Raw genomic sequence first — 19,707 nt, 5'->3', positions numbered from 1 at the left:
TACTAGAATCTGGAGGTATTCATTACTACTAGAACCTGGGGGAATTTTTTAATTCTTGAATCTGGGCCTCATCTTCACTACTAGATTCTGGGGGTATTTTTTACTATTAGAATATGTAGGTATTCATCACTACTAGAACCTGGGGGTATTTTTTAATTCTAGAATCTGGGGGTCATCTTTGCTAAAAGAATCTGGGGATATTCCTTACTACTAGAATCTGGGGGTATTCTTCACTACTAGAATCTGGAGGTCTTTTTTACTTCTAGAATCTGAGGGTCATCTTTACTACTAGAATCTGGGGGTCAACTTTACTACTATAATCTGGGGGTCATCTTTACTACTAGAATTTGGGGGTCATCTTTACTACTAGAATCTGGGGTCATTTTTACTACTATAATCTGAGGGTCATCATACTACTAGAATGTGGGGGTCATCTTTACTACTATAATCTGGGGGTCATTTTTACTACTATAATCTGGGGGTCATATTTACTACTAGATTCTGGGGGTCTTTTTTACTTCTAGAACCCGAGGGTCATCTTTACTGCTATAATCTGGGGGTAATTTTTACTACTATAATCTGGGGGTCATATTTACTACTAGATTCTGGGGATATTCTTTACTGCTAGAATCTGGGGATCTTCTTTTAATTCTAGGACCTGGGGGTCATCTTTACTACTAGATTCTGGGGGTATTCTTTACTACTGGAATCTGTAGGTATTCATTACTATTAGAACCTAGGGGTATTTTTTAATTCTAGAATCTGGGGGTCATTTTTGCTACTAGAATCTGGGGATATTTAGAATCTGGGGTTATTCTTTACTACTATAATCTGGGGGTCATCTTTACTACTAGAATTTGGGGTCATCTTTACTACTATAATCTGGGGGTCATCATACTACTAGAATGTGGGGGTCATCTTTACTACTATAATCTGGGGGTCATTTTTACTACTATAATCTGGGGGTCATATTTACTACTAGATTCTGGGGGTCTTTTTTACTTCTAGAATACGAGGGTCATCTTTACTGCTATAATCTGGGGGTAATTTTTACTACTATAATCTGGGGGTCATATTTACTACTAGATTCTGGGGTTATTCTTTACTGCTAGAATCTGGGGATCTTCTTTTAATTCTAGGACCTGGGGGTCATCTTTACTACTAGATTCTGGGGGTATTCTTTACTACTGGAATCTGTAGGTATTTATTACTATTAGAACCTAGGGGTATTTTTTAATTCTAGAATCTGGGGGTCATCTTTGCTACTAGAATCTGGGGATATTTAGAATCTGGGGTTATTCTTTACTACTATAATCTGGGGGTCATCTTTACTACTAGAATCTGGGGTCATCTTTACTACTATAATCTGGGGGTCATCATACTACTAGAATGTGGGGGTCATCTTTACTACTATAATCTGGGGGTCATTTTTACTACTATAATCTGGGGGTCCTATTTACTATTAGATTCTGGGGGTCTTTTTTACTTCTAGAATCCGAGGGTCATCTTTACTGCTATAATCTGGGGGTCATTTTTACTACTATAATCTGGGGGTCATATTTACTACTAGATTCTGGGGATATTCTTTACCTCTAGAATCTGGGGATCTTCTTTTAATTCTAGGACCTGGGGGTCATCTTTACTACTAGATTCTGGGGGTATTCTTTACTACTAGAATCTGTAGGTATTCATTACTACTAGAACCTAGGGGGATTTTTTAATTCTAGAATCTGGGGGTCATCTTTGCTACTAGAATCTGGGGATATTTCTTACTACTAGAATCTGGGGGTATTCTTTACTACTATAATCTGGGGGTCTTTTTAAATTCTAGAATCTGGGGGTCATCTTTACTACTATAATCTGGGGGGTCATATTTACTACTAGAATCTGTGGGTATTCTTCACTACTAGAATCTGGCGGTCTTTTTTACTTCTAGAATCTGAGGGTTATCTTTACTACTATAATCTGAGGGTCATCTTTACTACTAGAATCTGGGGTCATCTTTACTACTATAATCTAGGGGTCATCTTTACTACTAGAACCTGGAGGTCTTTTTTACTTCTAAAATCTGAGGGTCATCTTTACTACTATAATCTGGGGGTCATCTTTAGTACTAGAATCTGGGGTCATCTTTACTACTATAATCTGGGGTCATCTTTACTACTATATTCTGGGGGTCATCTTTACTACTAGAATGTGGGGGTCATTTTTACTACTATAATCTGGGGGGTCACATTTACTGCTAGATCTGGGGATATTCTTTACTTCTAGAATCTGGGGGTCTGTTTTTAATTCTAGAATCTGGGGGTCATCTTTACTACTAGATTCTGGGGGTATTCTTTACTACTAGAATCTGGAGGTATTCATTACTACTAGAACCTGGGGGAATTTTTTAATTCTTGAATCTGGGCCTCATCTTCACTACTAGATTCTGGGGGTATTTTTTACTATTAGAATCTGTAGGTATTCATCACTACTAGAACCTGGGGGTATTTTTTAATTCTAGAATCTGGGGGTCATCTTTGCTAAAGGAATCTGGGGATATTCCTTACTACTAGAATCTGGGGGTATTCTTCACTACTAGAATCTGGAGGTCTTTTTTACTTCTAGAATCTGAGGGTCATCTTTACTACTAGAATCTGGGGGTCAACTTTACTACTATAATCTGGGGGTCATCTTTACTACTAGAATTTGGGGGTCATCTTTACTACTAGAATCTGGGGTCATCTTTACTACTATAATCTGGGGGTCATCATACTACTAGAATGTGGGGGTCATCTTTACTACTATAATCTGGGGGTCATTTTTACTACTATAATCTGGGGGTCATATTTACTACTAGATTCTGGGGGTCTTTTTTACTTCTAGAATACGAGGGTCATCTTTACTGCTATAATCTGGGGGTAATTTTTACTACTATAATCTGGGGGTCATATTTACTACTAGATTCTGGGGATATTCTTTACTGCTAGAATCTGGGGATCTTCTTTTAATTCTAGGACCTGGGGGTCATCTTTACTACTAGATTCTGGGGGTATTCTTTACTACTGGAATCTGTAGGTATTCATTACTATTAGAACCTAGGGGTATTTTTTAATTCTAGAATCTGGGGGTCATCTTTGCTACTAGAATCTGGGGATATTTAGAATCTGGGGTTATTCTTTACTACTATAATCTGGGGGTCATCTTTACTACTAGAATCTGGGGTCATCTTTACTACTATAATCTGGGGGTCATCATACTACTAGAATGTGGGGGTCATCTTTACTACTATAATCTGGGGGTCATTTTTACTACTATAATCTGGGGGTCATATTTACTATTAGATTCTGGGGGTCTTTTTTACTTCTAGAATCCGAGGGTCATCTTTACTGCTATAATCTGGGGGTCATTTTTACTACTATAATCTGGGGGTCATATTTACTACTAGATTCTGGGGATATTCTTTACTACTAGAATCTGGGGATCTTCTTTTAATTCTAGGACCTGGGGGTCATCTTTACTACTAGATTCTGGGGGTATTCTTTACTACTAGAATCTGTAGGTATTCATTACTACTAGAACCTAGGGGTATTTTTTAATTCTAGAATCTGGGGGTCATCTTTGCTACTAGAATCTGGGGATATTTCTTACTACTAGAATCTGGGGGTATTCTTTACTACTATAATCTGGGGGTCTTTTTAAATTCTAGAATCTGGGGGTCATCTTTACTACTATAATCTGGGGGGTCATATTTACTACTAGAATCTGTGGGTATTCTTCACTACTAGAATCTGGCGGTCTTTTTTACTTCTAGAATCTGAGGGTTATCTTTACTACTATAATCTGAGGGTCATCTTTACTACTAGAATATGGGGTCATCTTTACTACTATAATCTAGGGGTCATCTTTACTACTAGAACCTGGAGGTCTTTTTTACTTCTAGAATCTGAGGGTCATCTTTACTACTATAATCTGGGGGTCATCTTTAGTACTAGAATCTGGGGTCATCTTTACTACTATAATCTGGGGTCATCTTTACTACTATATTCTGGGGGTCATCTTTACTACTAGAATGTGGGGGTCATTTTTACAACTATAATCTGGGGGGTCACATTTACTGCTAGATCTGGGGATATTCTTTACTGCTAGAATCTGGGGGTCTGTTTTTAATTCTAGAATCTGGGGGTCATCTTTACTACTAGATTCTGGGGGTATTCTTTACTACTAGAATCTGGAGGTATTCATTACTACTAAAACCTGGGGGAATTTTTTAATTCTTGAATCTGGGCCTCATCTTCACTACTAGATTCTGGGGGTATTTTTTACTATTAGAATTTGTAGGTATTCATCACTACTAGAACCTGGGGGTATTTTTTAATTCTAGAATCTGGGGGTCATCTTTGCTAAAGGAATCTGGGGATATTCCTTACTACTAGAATCTGGGGGTATTCTTCACTACTAGAATCTGGAGGTCTTTTTACTTCTAGAATCCGAGGGTCATCTTTACTACTAGAATCTGGGGGTCAACTTTACTACTATAATCTGGGGGTCATCTTTACTACTAGAATGTTGGGGTCATTTTTACTACTATAATCTGGGGGTCATATTTACTACTAGATTCTGGGGATATTCTTTACTACTAGAATCTGGGGATCTTCTTTTAATTCTAGAACCTGGGGGTCATCTTTACTACTAGATTCTGTGGATATTCTTTACTACTAGAATCTGTAGGTATTCATTACTACTAGAACCTATGGGTATTTTTTTATTCTAGAATCTGGGGGTCATCTTTGCTACTAGAATCTGGGGATATTCCTTACTACTAGAATCTGGGGGTATTCTTTACTACTATAATCTGGGGGTCTTTTTAAATTCTGGAATCTGGAGGTCATCTTTACTACGATAATCTGGGGGTCATATTTACTACTAGAATCTGTGGGTATTCTTCACTACTAGAATCTGGCTGTCTTTTTTACTTCTAGAATCTGAGGGTCATCTTTACTACTATAATCTGGGGGTCATCTTTACTACAAGAATCTGGGGTCATCTTTACTACTATAATCTGGGGGTCATCTTTACTACTAGAATCTGGAGGTCTTTTTTACTTCTAGAATCTGAGGGTCATCTTTACTACTATAATCTGGGGGTCATCTTTACTACAAGAATCTGGGGTCATCTTTACTACTATAATCTGGGGGTCATCTTTACTACTAGAATCTGGAGGTCTTTTTTACTTCTAGAATCTGAGGGTCATCTTTACTACTATAATCTGGGGTCATCTTTACTACTATAATCTGGGGGTCATATTTACTACTAGATTCTGGGGATATTCTTTACTGCTAGAATCTGGGGGTCTTTTTTTAATTCTAGAATCCGGGGGTCATCTTTACTACTAGATTCTGGGGGTATTCTTTACTACTTGAATCTGGAGGTATTCATTACTACTAGAACCTGGGGGAATTTTTTAATTCTTGAATCTGGGGCTCATCTTTACTACTAGATTCTGGGGGTATTCTTTACTATTGGAATCTGTAGGTATTCATTACTACTAGAACCTGGGGGTATTTTATATTTCTAGAATCTGAGGGTCATCTTTGCTACTAGAATCTGGGGATATTCCTTACTACTAGAATCTGGGGGTATTCTTCACTACTAGAATCTGGAGGTCTTTTTTACTTCTAGAATCTGAGGGTCATCTTTACTACTATAATCTGGGGGTCAACTTTACTACTATAATCTGGGGGTCATCTTTACTACTAGAATGTGGGGGTCATTTTTACTACTATAATATGGGGGGTCATATTTACTACTAGATTCTGGGGATATTCTTTACTGCTAGAATCTGGGGGTATTCTTTACTACTAGAATCTGGTGGTATTCTTTACTACTAGAATCTGGAGGTATTCATTACTACTAGAACCTGGGGATATTTTTTAATTTGGGAATCTGGGGGTCATCTTTACTACCTATTATAATCTGGGGGTCATATTTACTACTAGACTACGGAGGTATTCTTTACTATTAGAATCTGGGGGTCATCTTTAATACTAGATTCTGTGGGTATTCTTTACTACTAGAATCTGTGGGTATTTTTTACTACTTTAATCTGGGGGCATTTTTTAATTCTATTTTCTGGGGGTCATATTTACTACTAGATTACGGGGGTATTCTTTACTATTAGAATCTGGGGTATTCTTTACTACTAGAATCTGGGGGTCTTTTTTAATTCTAAGAATCTGGCGTCATCTTTACTACTAGAATCTGGGAGTATTCTTTACTACTAGAATCTGTTATGTTATGTTATGTTATGTTATGTTATGTTACATAGTTTTTATATAGCGTACGGCTACTCGAGAGGAGTGTCCCGACGCTTTTCCACCAGTGGCTCATAAAAAGTAACACAACACAGCTAAAAACAGAAAACATAAAGGAAAAGTAAAAAGAAACAATTTAATAAAAGAACAGACTAAGAGTTAAAAAGCCAAGTCTTCAGGCCCCTCCTAAACTGAAGCAGATTGGCAATGCTGCGCAGTGAAAGTGGGAGCAGATTCCATAGCTGGGGAGCTCTACAGCTAAAAGATCGCCCTCCGGCGCGGGCCTTCCTCACCCGTGGGACCACAGCTTTAAAGAGGGATTCCGAACGGAGGGAACGGACTGGATGATAAAAGTTCAGTCTCCGCTGCAGATATCCCGCCCCTGATCCATGCAAAGCTTTATGCATCAGGGTCAGGGATTTAAACTGGATCCGCTTCCTAATAGGGAGCCAATGAAGCGTCTGAAGCAACCTCGAAGCACGGGCTCGTCTACCAAGACCAAAAATTGCCCGGGCAGCAGAGTTCTGCACCACCTGGAGGCGCTGAACCAGGTAATCGGGGAGGCCAAGAAAGAGGGCATTTGCATAATCCAGCCTCGAGCCGACAAGAGCCTGAACGGTAATCCTCCTGTGCTCCTCCGACAACAGAGGCAAAAATTTGCGGAGCATCTTCAGGATTCCGTAGCAGGTGCCGGCCAGGCCAAGAATATGAGTTTGCAGCGACAGCTGGTTGTCTAGCTTGACGCCCACATTTTTGGCAACCTGGGAGGACTGAGCAGGAGGATTCATGTCGGACGGCCACCAATGCTGCCAATCCGGCTCGGCGACGCAACCAAAGAATAAAATCTCAGACTTGCCCGAGTTGGCCCTCAGACTGTTCCGTTGGAACCAGTCGAAGACCAGCGCAAGGCAGTTCCGGATTCTCTCTCCATCAAACTCTTGGTCTTTCCCGCATGTGAAGAGGAGTTGCGTGTCATCGGCATAGGAGACGATCTGGGCCCCGTACGCCTCCACCAAGGCCGCCAAAGGGGACATAAAGATGTTAAATAACGTGGGGCTCAACACAGAACCCTGTGGAACCCCAACTCCCAATGGCGGCATCTCGGCGGAGCTCTGGGAAACCCAGACCGTCTGGCGGCGGTCTTCAAGGAAAGAAGTGAACCACCTGAACACCGTCCCCCTGAGGCCGATGTCATGAAGCCTCGCTAAAAGCGCCTTGTGGGGGACGGTGTCGAAGGCCGCCGACAGATCTAACATGACCAGCATGGCCCTACCGCCGACATCCAGAGTCTCCCTAATAATCTCAGTGACCTCCAACAGAGCCGTTTCCGTACTAAAGTTAGGACGGAAACCCGATTGAGATGAATGGAGCAGATTGTTAGCTTCCAGAAAGCTCGACAAGATGCCGTGGGCATGTTTTTCCGTTATCTTCGCCAGTGCTGGTAAAAGCGAGATTGGCCTATAGTTCGCCAAAACCTCGGTGTCAAGACCAGGTTTTTTTAGGAGGGGGATCACCATCGCTCTTTTCCAAGAGCTGGGAACCCTTCCCTCCCTCAAGGAGGTATTGAGGATAAAATTGACCAAAGGATTCACCACCGCCGCCATCCCGGCCAAGAATTTGGCAGGGCAGGGGTCAAGTGGCGAGCCAGATTTAAGATTGGCCAATAACGTCTGAGAGACATCACAGGAAACAGTAGGGAAATCGGACAGCACCGCCGCAGGTATCTGCGGAAGACTACAGTCCGCCCTAACACCACTGCCTCCATCCGGTCCCTCCACAAAGGTGGCCTGAATAGCCTTGATCTTACTTGTGAAGAAACCAGCAAGATCACATGCCCAGGCATCCGCCGAAGCTGGCGGGGGCGGATGGGAGCTGGGGGTTGTAAACTCCTTCACAATATTAAAGATCTCCTTACAGGAGTTCGCCGATGCCTCTATCCTCCTCGCCAGATAGTCCCTCTTGGCACCAAGGATGTCCCGATGGTAGGCCTTGACCGCCGCCTTATAGGCAAGTTTGGCCTCCCCATCGTACATAAGGCGCCAGGCCCTCTCGGCCACCTTGCACTGACTACGGACCACACAGAGCGCCTCCGTAAACCACGGGGCAGATTGCCGAGCCACCGTGTACCGGGAGGCAGCCTTAGGGGCTAGATCGTCAAGCCTGTCAGTAAGCCAACGCTGCAGAGTCTCCGTATCGCTGTCCAAATCACCCGAAAGATGACAAGGGTGATCCAGCAGCGCCTGCTCAAGCATGTCAGGTGTCACTCTATACAGCGCTCGCGAGGCCGGTCTAAGCAAAGTGGGCGCTCTGTAATCCGGGCGCGCACATTCCATCACCGAAAAGCTGATCAGCCGGTGGTCAGTCCAGAGCGTCTGCCGGGTAGCAACCTCCGTAGGTGGAACAGATGAAAACACCTGATCCAGGGTATGCCCCTTCTCATGTGTTGGCCCCGACACGCATGGCACAAGACCAAGCGGAGATGTAACATCCAACAGTTTGGCCTTTTGGGCCAGTCTGGGGGCCTTTTTTAATTCTAGAATCTGGGGGTCATTTGTACTACTATAATCTGGGGTCATCTTTACTACTATAATCTGGAGGTCATCTTTACTACTAAAATGTGGGGGTCATTTTTACTACTATAATCTGGGGGTCATATTTACTACTAGATTCTGGGGATATTCTTTACTGCTAGAATCTGGGGATCTGGGGGTCTTTTTTTAATTTAATTCTAGAGTCTGGGGGTCATCTTTACTACTAGATTCTGGGGGTATTCTTCACTACTAGAATCTGGAGGTATTCATTACTACTAGAACCTGGGGGTATTTTTTGATTCTAGAATCTAGGGGTCATCTTTGCTAAAAGAATCTGGGGGTCTTTTTAAATTCTAGAATCTGGGGGTCATCTTTACTACTATAATCTGGGGGTCAACTTTACTACTATAATCTGGGGGTCATCTTTACTACTAGAATGTGGGGGTAATTTTTACTACTAGATTCTGGGGATATTCTTTACTGCTAGAATCTGGGGTTATTCTTTACTACTAGAATCTGAGGATCTTTTTTTAATTCTAGAATCTGGGGGTCATCTTTACTACTAGATTCTGGGGGTATTCTTTACTAGTAGAATCTGGAGGTATTCATTACTACTAGAACCTGGGGGTAGTTCTTAATTCTAGAATCTGGGGGTCATCTTTACTACTAGAATCTGGGGATATTCCTTACCACTAGAATCTGTGGTTATTCTTCACTACTAGAATCTGGGGGTCATCTTTAATACTAGAATCTGTGGGTATTCTTTACTACTAGAATCTGTGGGTATTCTTTACTACTAGAATCTGGGGGTCTTTTTTAATTCTATAATCTGGGGGTATTCTTTATACTATAATCTGGGGGTATTCTTTACCATTAGAATCTGGGGGTATTCTTCACTACTAGAATCTGGGGGTCTTTTTTAATTCTAGAATCTGGGGCCATCTTTACTACTAGAATCTGGGGGTATTCTTTACTACTAGAATCTGGGGGTCTTTTTTAATTCTAGAATCTGGGGGTCATCTTTACTACTAGAATCTGGGGGTCTTTTTTAATTCTAGTATCTGCGGGTATGCATTACTACTATATTCTGGGGGTATTCTTTACTGCTAGAATCTGGGGGTCTTTTTTTATTTTAATTCTAGAGTCTGGGGGTCATCTTTACTACTAGATTCTGGGGGTATTCTTCACTACTAGAATCTGGAGGTATTCATTACTACTAGAACCTGGGGGAATTTTTTAATTCTAGAATCTGGGGCTCATCTTTACTACTAGATTCTGGGGGTATTCTTTACTATTAGAATCTGTAGGTATTCATTACTACTAGAACCTGGGGGTATTTTTTAATTCTAGAATCTGGGGGTCATCTTTGCTAAAATAATCTGGGGGTCTTTTTAAATTCTAGAATCTGGGGGTCATCTTTACTACTATAATCTGGGGGTCATATTTACTACTAGAATCTGTGGGTATTCTTCACTACTAGAATCTGGAGGTCTCTTTTACTTGTAGAATGTGAGGGTCATCTTTACTACTAGAATATGGGGGTCAACTTTACTACTATAATCTGGGGGTCATCTTTACTACTAGAATGTGGGGGTAATTTTTACTACTAGATTCTGGGGATATTCTTTACTGCTAGAATCTGGGGTTATTCTTTACTACTAGAATCTGAGGATCTTTGTTTAATTCTAGATTCTGGGGGTCATCTTTACTACTAGATTCTGGGGGTATTCTTTACTAGTAGAATCTGGAGGTATTCATTACTACTAGAACCTGGGGGTATTTCTTAATTCTAGAATCTGGGGGTCATCTTTACTACTAGCACTGGGGATATCCCTTACCACTAGAATCTGTGGGTATTCTTCACTACTAGAATCTGGGGGTCATCTTTAATACTAGAATCTGTGGGTATTCTTTAGTACTAGAATCTGTGGGTATTCTTTACTACTAGGATCTGGGGGTCTTTTTTAATTCTATAATCTGGGGCCATCTTTACTACTAGAATCTGGGGGTATTCTTTACTACTAGAATCTGGGGGTCTTTTTTAATTCTAGAATCTGGGGGTCATCTTTACTACTAGAATCTGGGGGTATTCTTTACTACTAGAATCTGGGGGTCTTTTTTAATTCTAGTATCTGGGGGTATGCATTACTACTATATTCTGGGGGTATTCTTTACTCCTAGAAGCTGGGGGTCGTTTTGTAACTCTAGAATCTGGGGGTCATCTTTACTACTATAATCTGGGGGTGTTATTTACTACTATAATCTGGGGGTATTCTTTATACTATAATCTGGGGGTATTCTTTACTACTAGAATCTGGGGGTATTCTTTACTATTAGAATCTGGGGGGTCTTTTTTAATTCTAGAATCTGGGGGTCATCTTTACTACTAGAATCTGGGGGTATTCTTTGCTACTAGAATCTGGGGGTATTCTTACCTAGTAGAATCTGGGGGTCTTTTTGTAACTCTAGAATCTGGGGGTCATCTTTACTACTATAATCTGGGAGTATTCTTTACTACTATAATCTGGGAGTATTCTTTACTACTAGAATCTGGGGGTTTTCTTTACTACTAGAATCTGGGGGTATTTTTTAATTCTAGAATCTGGGGGTCATCTTTACTACTAGAATCTGGGGGTATTCTTTACTACTAGAATCTGGGGGTAATTTTTACTACTAGAATCTGGGGGTATGCGTTACAACTAGAATCTGGGGGTATTCTTACCTACAACAATCTGGTGGTCTTTTTGTAACTCTAGAAACTGGGGGTCATCTTTACTACTATAATCTGGGGGTATTCTTTACTACTAGAATCTGGGGGTATTCTTTACTACTAGAATCTGGTTTTTTTTAATTCTAGAATCTGGGGGTCATCTTTACTACTAGAATCTGGGAGTCATCGTTAGCTTTACAAGTACTCATTGGACACACATTCAGCTTCTTCAATTTTTTTTTTTACCTTTTGGGAACATACAGCTTGCTGTTCATTCAATAAATGCTCCTGCTTTACTGTTTGCACCATACGACTTTGTTCAGCATCACTCTCACTCATGCACACACCCCGCATCCACAGAAGCAGAACAGGTGTCAGTCATTCTCCTACCAAGCGGACAAATCCTGGAACAACCTCCTCAACAAATCAGGGCCTCCTCCTCACTCCCGCAAGAAGCTGGAGCCCTGGCTTTTTAGTCAGCCTTCTTGCAGGACCATCAAGACTGCCTCTACTCAGGCCTATCCTCACCACATACCTACTCTCAACTATTCAGCACCTGGATCCCCAAATGGGTGCCAAGCAGCGCTCTACAAATCCACCTTACATTACATTTTTATCGCCCAGTAATGCCCCCACCACCAGTTTAAAAAAAGGAAAAGGTTAGCGAAAGGCTGAAAGTAAATTACCTTTCATATGTGCTTATTTTTCCTTTCCCTCATGGTTTTGAATCAATTTGCCACCCATCAGAGGCATAACCATGACTGGTGTTTAAGCTTTGTAGAGATGCCCATGTACTTATTGTTTAGATTATGGATTTTATGACACTTGACAGTGTGCCTGACACACCCCTACCAGGTTTTCAAGCTACCCAGATTTATGGTACTTGAATTTATCTCCTGTTAATAACATGCACATTTCATACTCAGATGACTGCTAGGATCCTAGGGGCTTCCCAGTGCCCGCTAACAAGGGTTAGGGTTGTGCTGCAGCCCACACAGTCAATATCTGGTGAACGACGTTGGCCCTCATAACTCCTGCGGGCAGGTGTGTAGGAGGTAGTGTACACATTCTTACCTGTTCTCTACTTCCACACACAGAGCTGAAGGTTTGTCAGACTAAGACCGTCCACTGGCACGTGATCAGCATGGGCACGACACCCGAGGTGCACTCCATCTTTCTAGACGGCCACACCTTCCTGGTGAGGAACCACCGACACACCTCCCTGGAAATCTCCCCGGCCACCTTCCTGACTGCCGTGATGATGCCGGGTCCAACGGGCAGCTACCGGATGTCCTGCCAGATCCCATCCCACCTGCAAGGTAGGACTTGTGGAAGAGATGTGGGGGTCAGGGAAGAGCATGGACGGGTGCCAGCAGAGAAGGAGAAAGGAGAAAGAGAGGTACTGGTCAATCGCAGAGGAGAATGGTAAGATATCAGCCAAAGGGAGAGCAGACAAGTGTCCAGGAAAACAGGATGTATGACGTTGCAACGCATACTTTTACAACGCCTACCTTTACAACGCGGTTTTTACAACGCATACCATTACAACGCATAATGATTTTAGGCACTGGATAGTGAATAGTTTAATTTATTATTCCAACTCCAGTCCCCGTGGATAGTAGGGAAGGTTATTGGATAATAAATTAACCTATTCCCTATCCTAGAGCGCCCCCCAGAGCAATGCGTTGTAATAGTTTGCGTTGTAAAAGTTGCGTTGTAATGGTAGTTCGTTGTAAAAGTTTCGTTGTAAAGGTTGTTTACCAGGAAAACATGATTAGGTGCCAGCCTATGGAGAAGTAGCAGAAACGTATTAGAGAATAGAGAGAGAAACCCATCCACTGGTGGTGCCGATGATGGGCCGCGAGATTCAGGTCAATGAGAGCAGAAGATGCCTTTCAACGAGGGTTCAGTGCTGGACCCAGGGAGAGTAAGAGAACCTTCCAGCCAATGGGAAATCTGCTGGGAGTCTCCTGGAAAAGTATGGGATGGCAGCCAATGAGGGGGTTTTATGAAATGTGAAACAGATACATGCATCAAAACACAACAAGAAAGCGTTACAATGGTGTGTATGAGAGATGTGGAATTTAAACTAACAGCATAGATATAATCTGCCAATATTGTCGGGAAGTGAGCACAAAGTTTTGTCAGGAAGTGAGCGCAAAGAGTATAGAAATAGCAACATTATTTTACTTAGCATAGCGTTATGATAGGCAGGTTGGTCAGTTCGCATGTCCAAAAAGCATTCAAGGGCCAGAGACGCTAGCCCTGCCCCTACCATCAGCCGGCTGGATGGGCTCACGGAGGGATGAAAAGAACATGGGGCCAATATCAGCAACACTCCCCATCCCACATACAGCAATATCATCAGTACATAAACCACACAACACATTGTTTGTGGAGAAAATTGCTGCAGGTTTATTTGCATAACAAATATGCCAAACATGGTGGGTTATCTTATTGGTGATCCAAGGGCAGGCAGCCCCTCTGCCCCCTGCCCGCCTGATGAGCCAAATTGCACCGTGGACATAGCCAATTGGTGCTTACCAATTTTGGGAGAGGGGGTAACCCCTCCCACCGGTGGACCGCCAGTCTATCCCTTTACTTACGCCCCACAGGGGCGCAGCGTTCCAGGCAACCCCCAGTTGCTCAGGTCCACAACCGCCTGTAGGACTAACGGGCGCCGACACTCCTCCAGGGTCCTACGTGAGGACCTTCCTGGGGATATTTGGCCTGAACATAGTCCTGATATAACATGATAGCCTAACAGTGATGACATAATAGCACAAGCTACTCTCGGGGTGGAAGTATACCCAAACAGTAGCAAGTTCTATATCAAGAGCTGCGGAGATGGTGGGGAGCTGTTTTTGTAGGACACACTCACATGCGGATGATGTGGCGGTCTCCTTCGGCACCGGGGACATCTCCAAGGCAGCAGCAGGGATCCCCAGTTTCCTGTAGGGTGACAATGGGGGGACGGGAGTTCCCTTTTGTTGATCGAACCAGAACACAGACTGGGGGGAGCGGGTGAGTTTGACAATCTGGGGGATGTCAAAGTCAGAGGGGACCACGGATCTCATGTTGGTGGCGGGTTGGTGTTTCCATGTCGGTTGCTGCAGTCTCCCCACTACCAGTCGGCTGGGCACAGCGGGCCACCGGCAGTGGACCAGGGGCCACACGCCAGAAGATCAGTGGCAATCTCTGGACCACCAGTCAGCTATGCCCGGCTGTGCACCCGTAGTGGACCCAGGACCAACACGTCGGACGAGACAGGGTCAGGCTGCAGAGTGCACCTGTTGTCAACACTCAACCAGCACTGGAAAACCCTTGGGCAGCTATGCGCTTTACAAAAAGATAAACACTTAGCCCTCTCGCCAAAGTGCACCTTATCTCCAAGATGGTGTTCTCCAGTCCTCCCTGGCACCTCGGCTGCCCACCTAGACAGCCCACAACAGATGATTCCCGGCAGTCTCCTGACCACTGGTCACTAGGCATGGTGGATCACATCAGTGGACCCGAGACCACACGTTGGGCGAGCCAGGGCCGGGCCACGACGCATGCATACCACCCTCCTGCTGGAGTGCGCTTCACCTTCAAGACAGTGGTCTCCCGCGAATCCCTTCTTTGTTGTTACGCGGTCCTCAACCGTGCTTCTCCATGTGCCACACTGTTCCTCGATTTTGAGCTCTGCTGTCTGCTATGGAAGATGGAGAGACAGAGACCTCTATGTGTGGCGGGTGTTATGTTCACTTCTCCAGATCATGAACAGACACTGGATTACTTGATGTAGGCACACACATGACTCTCAGGATACTCTTCTCAATGAGTGTGAGATTCCCAAGCCACTTTATTCAAAAACACCCATAATGTGCTGACCTCCATAGACTTCACTATCTAAACATACGCCCAGAGGGGCTGGGGAATTACCATGAACACATCACATTCCTCCACCACCTGCAAAACAAAAATACAAAATACAAAATTGAACCAATATCGTGCTCAAATGAAATACAGACAAAAATTGTCCACTGAAAAAAAAAACCAGTTCAATACGTTACATAGTTCTTCAACCTAGTAGATCTGGAGGGGCAAGACCGAAGCTGGTCCCTCTCAGAGCCCCCTCGCCAATCTCAGGCCCCTGGGTTACATCAGAGTGGGGCAACCTGTCACACTCAGGCAGCAGCACACTTGGCAACCTCGTCGGTGATTGGGCAATGTTAGATTTGGGGGTCTCCAGTTGGCACAGGTAGGTACTTGTGACAAATAGGGGCCCTCTCCTCTAGTCAGGGTAAAGGGGATTACACTCCTAAAATAACCCCTGCTCACCCCCTTGGTAGCGTGGCGCGAGCAGTCAAGGCTTTACTTCAGAGGCGTGGTAAGTTAAGCAGTTGTGACCTCATACAGTAACCCAGTGACAACACTACAAATGGACACCACACAGGTTTTATATCAATAATAAGGATACTTTATATAGAGTTACCACAAGACCATAAACAACAAAAATAAACACTATGATTACTTTTAGATGGTAGATTTAAGCTTAGTTCAGTTCAGTTCTTAGATGCGACACTCTGCGCCAATGTACCTTAAGTTGCGTTGCGCTTCCACAACAAGCAATGTCGCAGCGATGGGAAATGCGGCAAAGTTCAGGTGCAAAGAAATAAAGACGTGAAGATTTTCCAGATGCGGCACGCTTCTCGGGGATGCGAGAAGTTCTTGGTTCGATGCGTGGACTGCAGCGGTGACACCCTTACGATGTGACGGCAACAGCTCCAGCGGTGACGCTCTTCTCCCACGATGCGTGAAGCTTCCGCTCGATGCGACAACTACAGCGGCGACATCCAAGATGCGACGGCAGCAGCTCCGACGGCGGTGCACTTCTCGGGGATGCGAGGTGCTCTTGGTCGATGCGTGCAATGCGACAGTTCCAGCGGCAACACCCTCCTCCTTTGGAGTTGCGATGGCAGGCACAGCGACGGCAACACGCTCTGACCTCGTTGTGAGATTCTTCTCCTGATTTTTTTTTTAAACAATTTTTATTAGTTTGACAACATAGTAATACGCCGTATTGATAATTATCATAACATCCATAGACATCTGCATTCCACAAGGTATTCACTAGTTAAGCAATACTTTTCAGCAGGAAAGTCCATTGTCTCGTCTGCATTCAGTTTGTTCCACCAGTTTCAGTGCAATTCATGCGTGGATAGCGTATAAGTGTCCATTAACAGCTGCCCCCCCAGTCCCAACCAACCTCAGTCACCCACAACAATTCACCCCCCCCATCTCCCACCAACCCCCCCCAGGCATGTCATAGTGTGCCCTCACTGGAACGTAAATGGGCCCGTACCCCTGAGTGTGTCAGGCAACGGGACCAATGGAAGCACCGTGGTAGGGAGCGCCTCACATGCGGGTAGGGGCAGCATTTGTCGACAGCTCACGATGGAACCCCAGTAAGTGCTGTGACATACTATGGTGGGCGTGCCTCCGGACTATTCGCTGGGGCATCAACATCCTCATCCCCAGGGGGTGTAAGTTCCATGACCAGCCTTCCCCAGGCTCTCGCCCTCTACAACGCCTTTTCATTACCCGTTCTGTGTGCAATTTGTAGTCGGACAGGGCCCTCGCAGTCGGCCTACTTTCGTAGTTCAACCCTCCATTAATCCAAACTGGGGCCCTTTTTCGCTTTCCACTGGGAGGTTATAGTTCTCTTGGCTAGTAGGAAACCCAGGTCTATAAATTTGCTAGTGATTTTGTTCTTTGAGGTGTGGAGAAACCAATGGAGGATTCAATGTGCCATGGAGGGTTTTAGGTCTCTTTCCGTTACATCCGTCAACAGGGCTGTCACCCCCATCCAAAAAGAGTCAAGAGACGGACAATCCCACAACATATGCTTGAAATCAGCTTCAACCATTGCGCACCATGGGCAGGACGCTGACTGGGTTGGGAAATATTCATGCAAACGGACCGGTGTTAAGTATGCCCTATGTAGGATGTGAAAATGCACTAACTGGAAACGCGCGTTTCGCGTGCTTTTCCAGGCCCTCTCCACTATTCCATTCCATGCCGTGTCTGGGAGGTCCCTTCCTATGTCAGTTTCCCACTTCGCCTTTAGGGCTGTCAATGGGGTTAGGGCTTCCTGTGTCATGCGCCTATATAAGCATGTTACTGCCTTGATGGCGCCCGCAGCAACCACAACATATTGGCAGCCCATGGAAGTAGGTGGTTCTGTTAGGCCCGCCTTCCAGTGCTTTTGAACCGCTGCCGTGAGCGCAGTGTGTAGCAAAAAGGCACCCCCCGGCAGCTCATAGTGGTCTCGGAGGTCGTCAAAAGGTATCAGGGCACCGTCCTCGTACAGGTCACCTATCGTCGATAATCCCTGTTGTTCCCAGGCCTCCAACCTCTGCCAGGTGCCCCCATGTGGTAGAGCCCTACACATCTTCAATGGTATGTCAGGGGCGTAAGGGGTCCCTATAGACCCTCTTCGCAGATACCTATTCCAACATTTTCGGGCAGTGGCAAATTCCTGGGTAAGGTGTGTGTTCCCGAGCGGAAGTCGCAATACTATGCAAGATAGTACCAACAGGGGGCCTGACAGTTCACCTTGTTCACCCTCTCCCCTAGTGGCCCTCGCTACCCATTGTGTAAGCCATTGGAGCTGGGCTGCTATGTAATAAGTTTCGTAGTCCGGGACCGCTAGTCCTCCCTCCGCTCAGGGCCTCATGAGTGTGTTGAGAGCCACTCTGCACCTGCCGGTACCCCACAGAAAAGAGCTGATCATTGCCCTAAGCCTCTTAAAATAGACTGCCGGGATCCAGATTGGGAGGGCCCGAAAGAAGTATAATAGGGTCACCATTTTGAGGAGCGCCACGCGTCCCGCTACCGACAATGGTAAGGTACCCCAGAAGTCAAAGTTAGCTCTGGTCCCCTGATCGCCTTCCCGACGTTCCACTCGAGTATATCTTCCTGTTCATGGTAGATCACCGTGCCCAAGTAGGGCAGAGATCTCTCTTCCCCGTCAATGTTCTGAGGGCGAATTCTGCCTTTGCGCCCCGGGAAGATGCACAATTTCGTCCAATTGACCTTTAAGCCAGCTACTGCGCTCAGGGCCTGCAGCAGGGACTTCGCCCCTTGCAGGGCCTCGCCTGTATCCGCCAGGAACATTAAGAGGTCATCCGCAAAAAAAGTGCGATATGGTGGATCTGTCCATAAACGTCCAGGCCTTGGTACGCCCGCCCTAAGCAAGCATGTGCCGCCAGGGGCTCCACCGCCATAGCGAATAACAATGGGGAGAGGGGACACCCTTGCTGCGTGCCCCTCCCCACCTTGCATGCCTCGGAAATCACCCCTCCCGTTCTAACTCTGGCGGTTGAATCTGCGTATAGCAGCGCCGTCCATCGCTCAAAGTCGGGGCCAAGACCCATTTGTCGCATTACATGAAATAGGTACTCCCACTCTAGGCTGTCGAAGGCTTTTTCGATATCGACAGCGAATATCGCTGCAGTATCCACCTCATAGAAATCGGCCTCCAAGATGTGTAGGAGCCTTCGTATATTAAGCGCTGTGTTGCGAGCTGGGATGAACCCAGATTGGTCGGCATGTATTAGGGTGGGCATGTGAGGGTGCAGCCGAGTTGCCAGTATCTTGCTCAGGATTTTATAGTCTAAGTTGAGCATGGACAGCAGGTGGTAAGCCGTTCTATCCCAAGGTTGTTTGCCCGGCTTTAGTAAAGGAATAATGATCGCCTCCCTAGTGGAGTCCGGCAATCTACCTATCTTCTTGGCTTCATTATATAAGTGCGTGAGGCGAGGGGCTAGGAGGCCGATGTAAGTGAGATACTTTTGATGGCTACCCGCACTTCCCGCACCTCAATGTTCCGCCCTAGCAGTTTTGCGTCCTCGTCACCCAGTTCTGGCAGGTTCAGTCCCTCCGTAAAGTTCTGTAAGTCTTCCTCAGACGGGAGTACACGGCTGCGATAAAGCTCCGTGTAGTAATCAAAAAACAAATTGTTTATTCCCTGCTGATCAAAGCGGGCTATCCCCATCTGGTCTTGCAGTTCCAGTATAACTGAGCCGCGACGAGCCGGATTGGCCAACCAGCCCAATAGGGCCCCCGACTTATCTCGCTCCGAGTGCGCTCATGTGACATATTCTTTGTAATCGAAGCAGGCGCT

General features: G+C 45.0%; 1 protein-coding gene across 1 annotated transcript in view; it reads left to right on the top strand.

Moving 5' to 3' along the window:
* F8 (coagulation factor VIII) overlaps positions 1-19,707 on the top strand; it is a 289,264-nt gene that overhangs the window by 29,130 nt on the left and 240,427 nt on the right. Inside the window, exon 3 of the mRNA XM_078664066.1 lies at positions 12,635-12,856. Coding sequence (XP_078520192.1) covers positions 12,635-12,856 — 222 coding nt within the window. The remainder of the gene's footprint in view (positions 1-12,634; positions 12,857-19,707) is intronic.

The sequence above is a fragment of the Lissotriton helveticus genome, chromosome 10 (genome assembly GCF_964261635.1).
Source record: "Lissotriton helveticus chromosome 10, aLisHel1.1, whole genome shotgun sequence".
NCBI classification, from domain to species: Eukaryota; Metazoa; Chordata; class Amphibia; order Caudata; family Salamandridae; genus Lissotriton; species Lissotriton helveticus.
The sequence above is the reverse complement of the archived record's forward strand: the minus strand, read 5'-3'. Positions and strand labels throughout refer to the sequence as shown.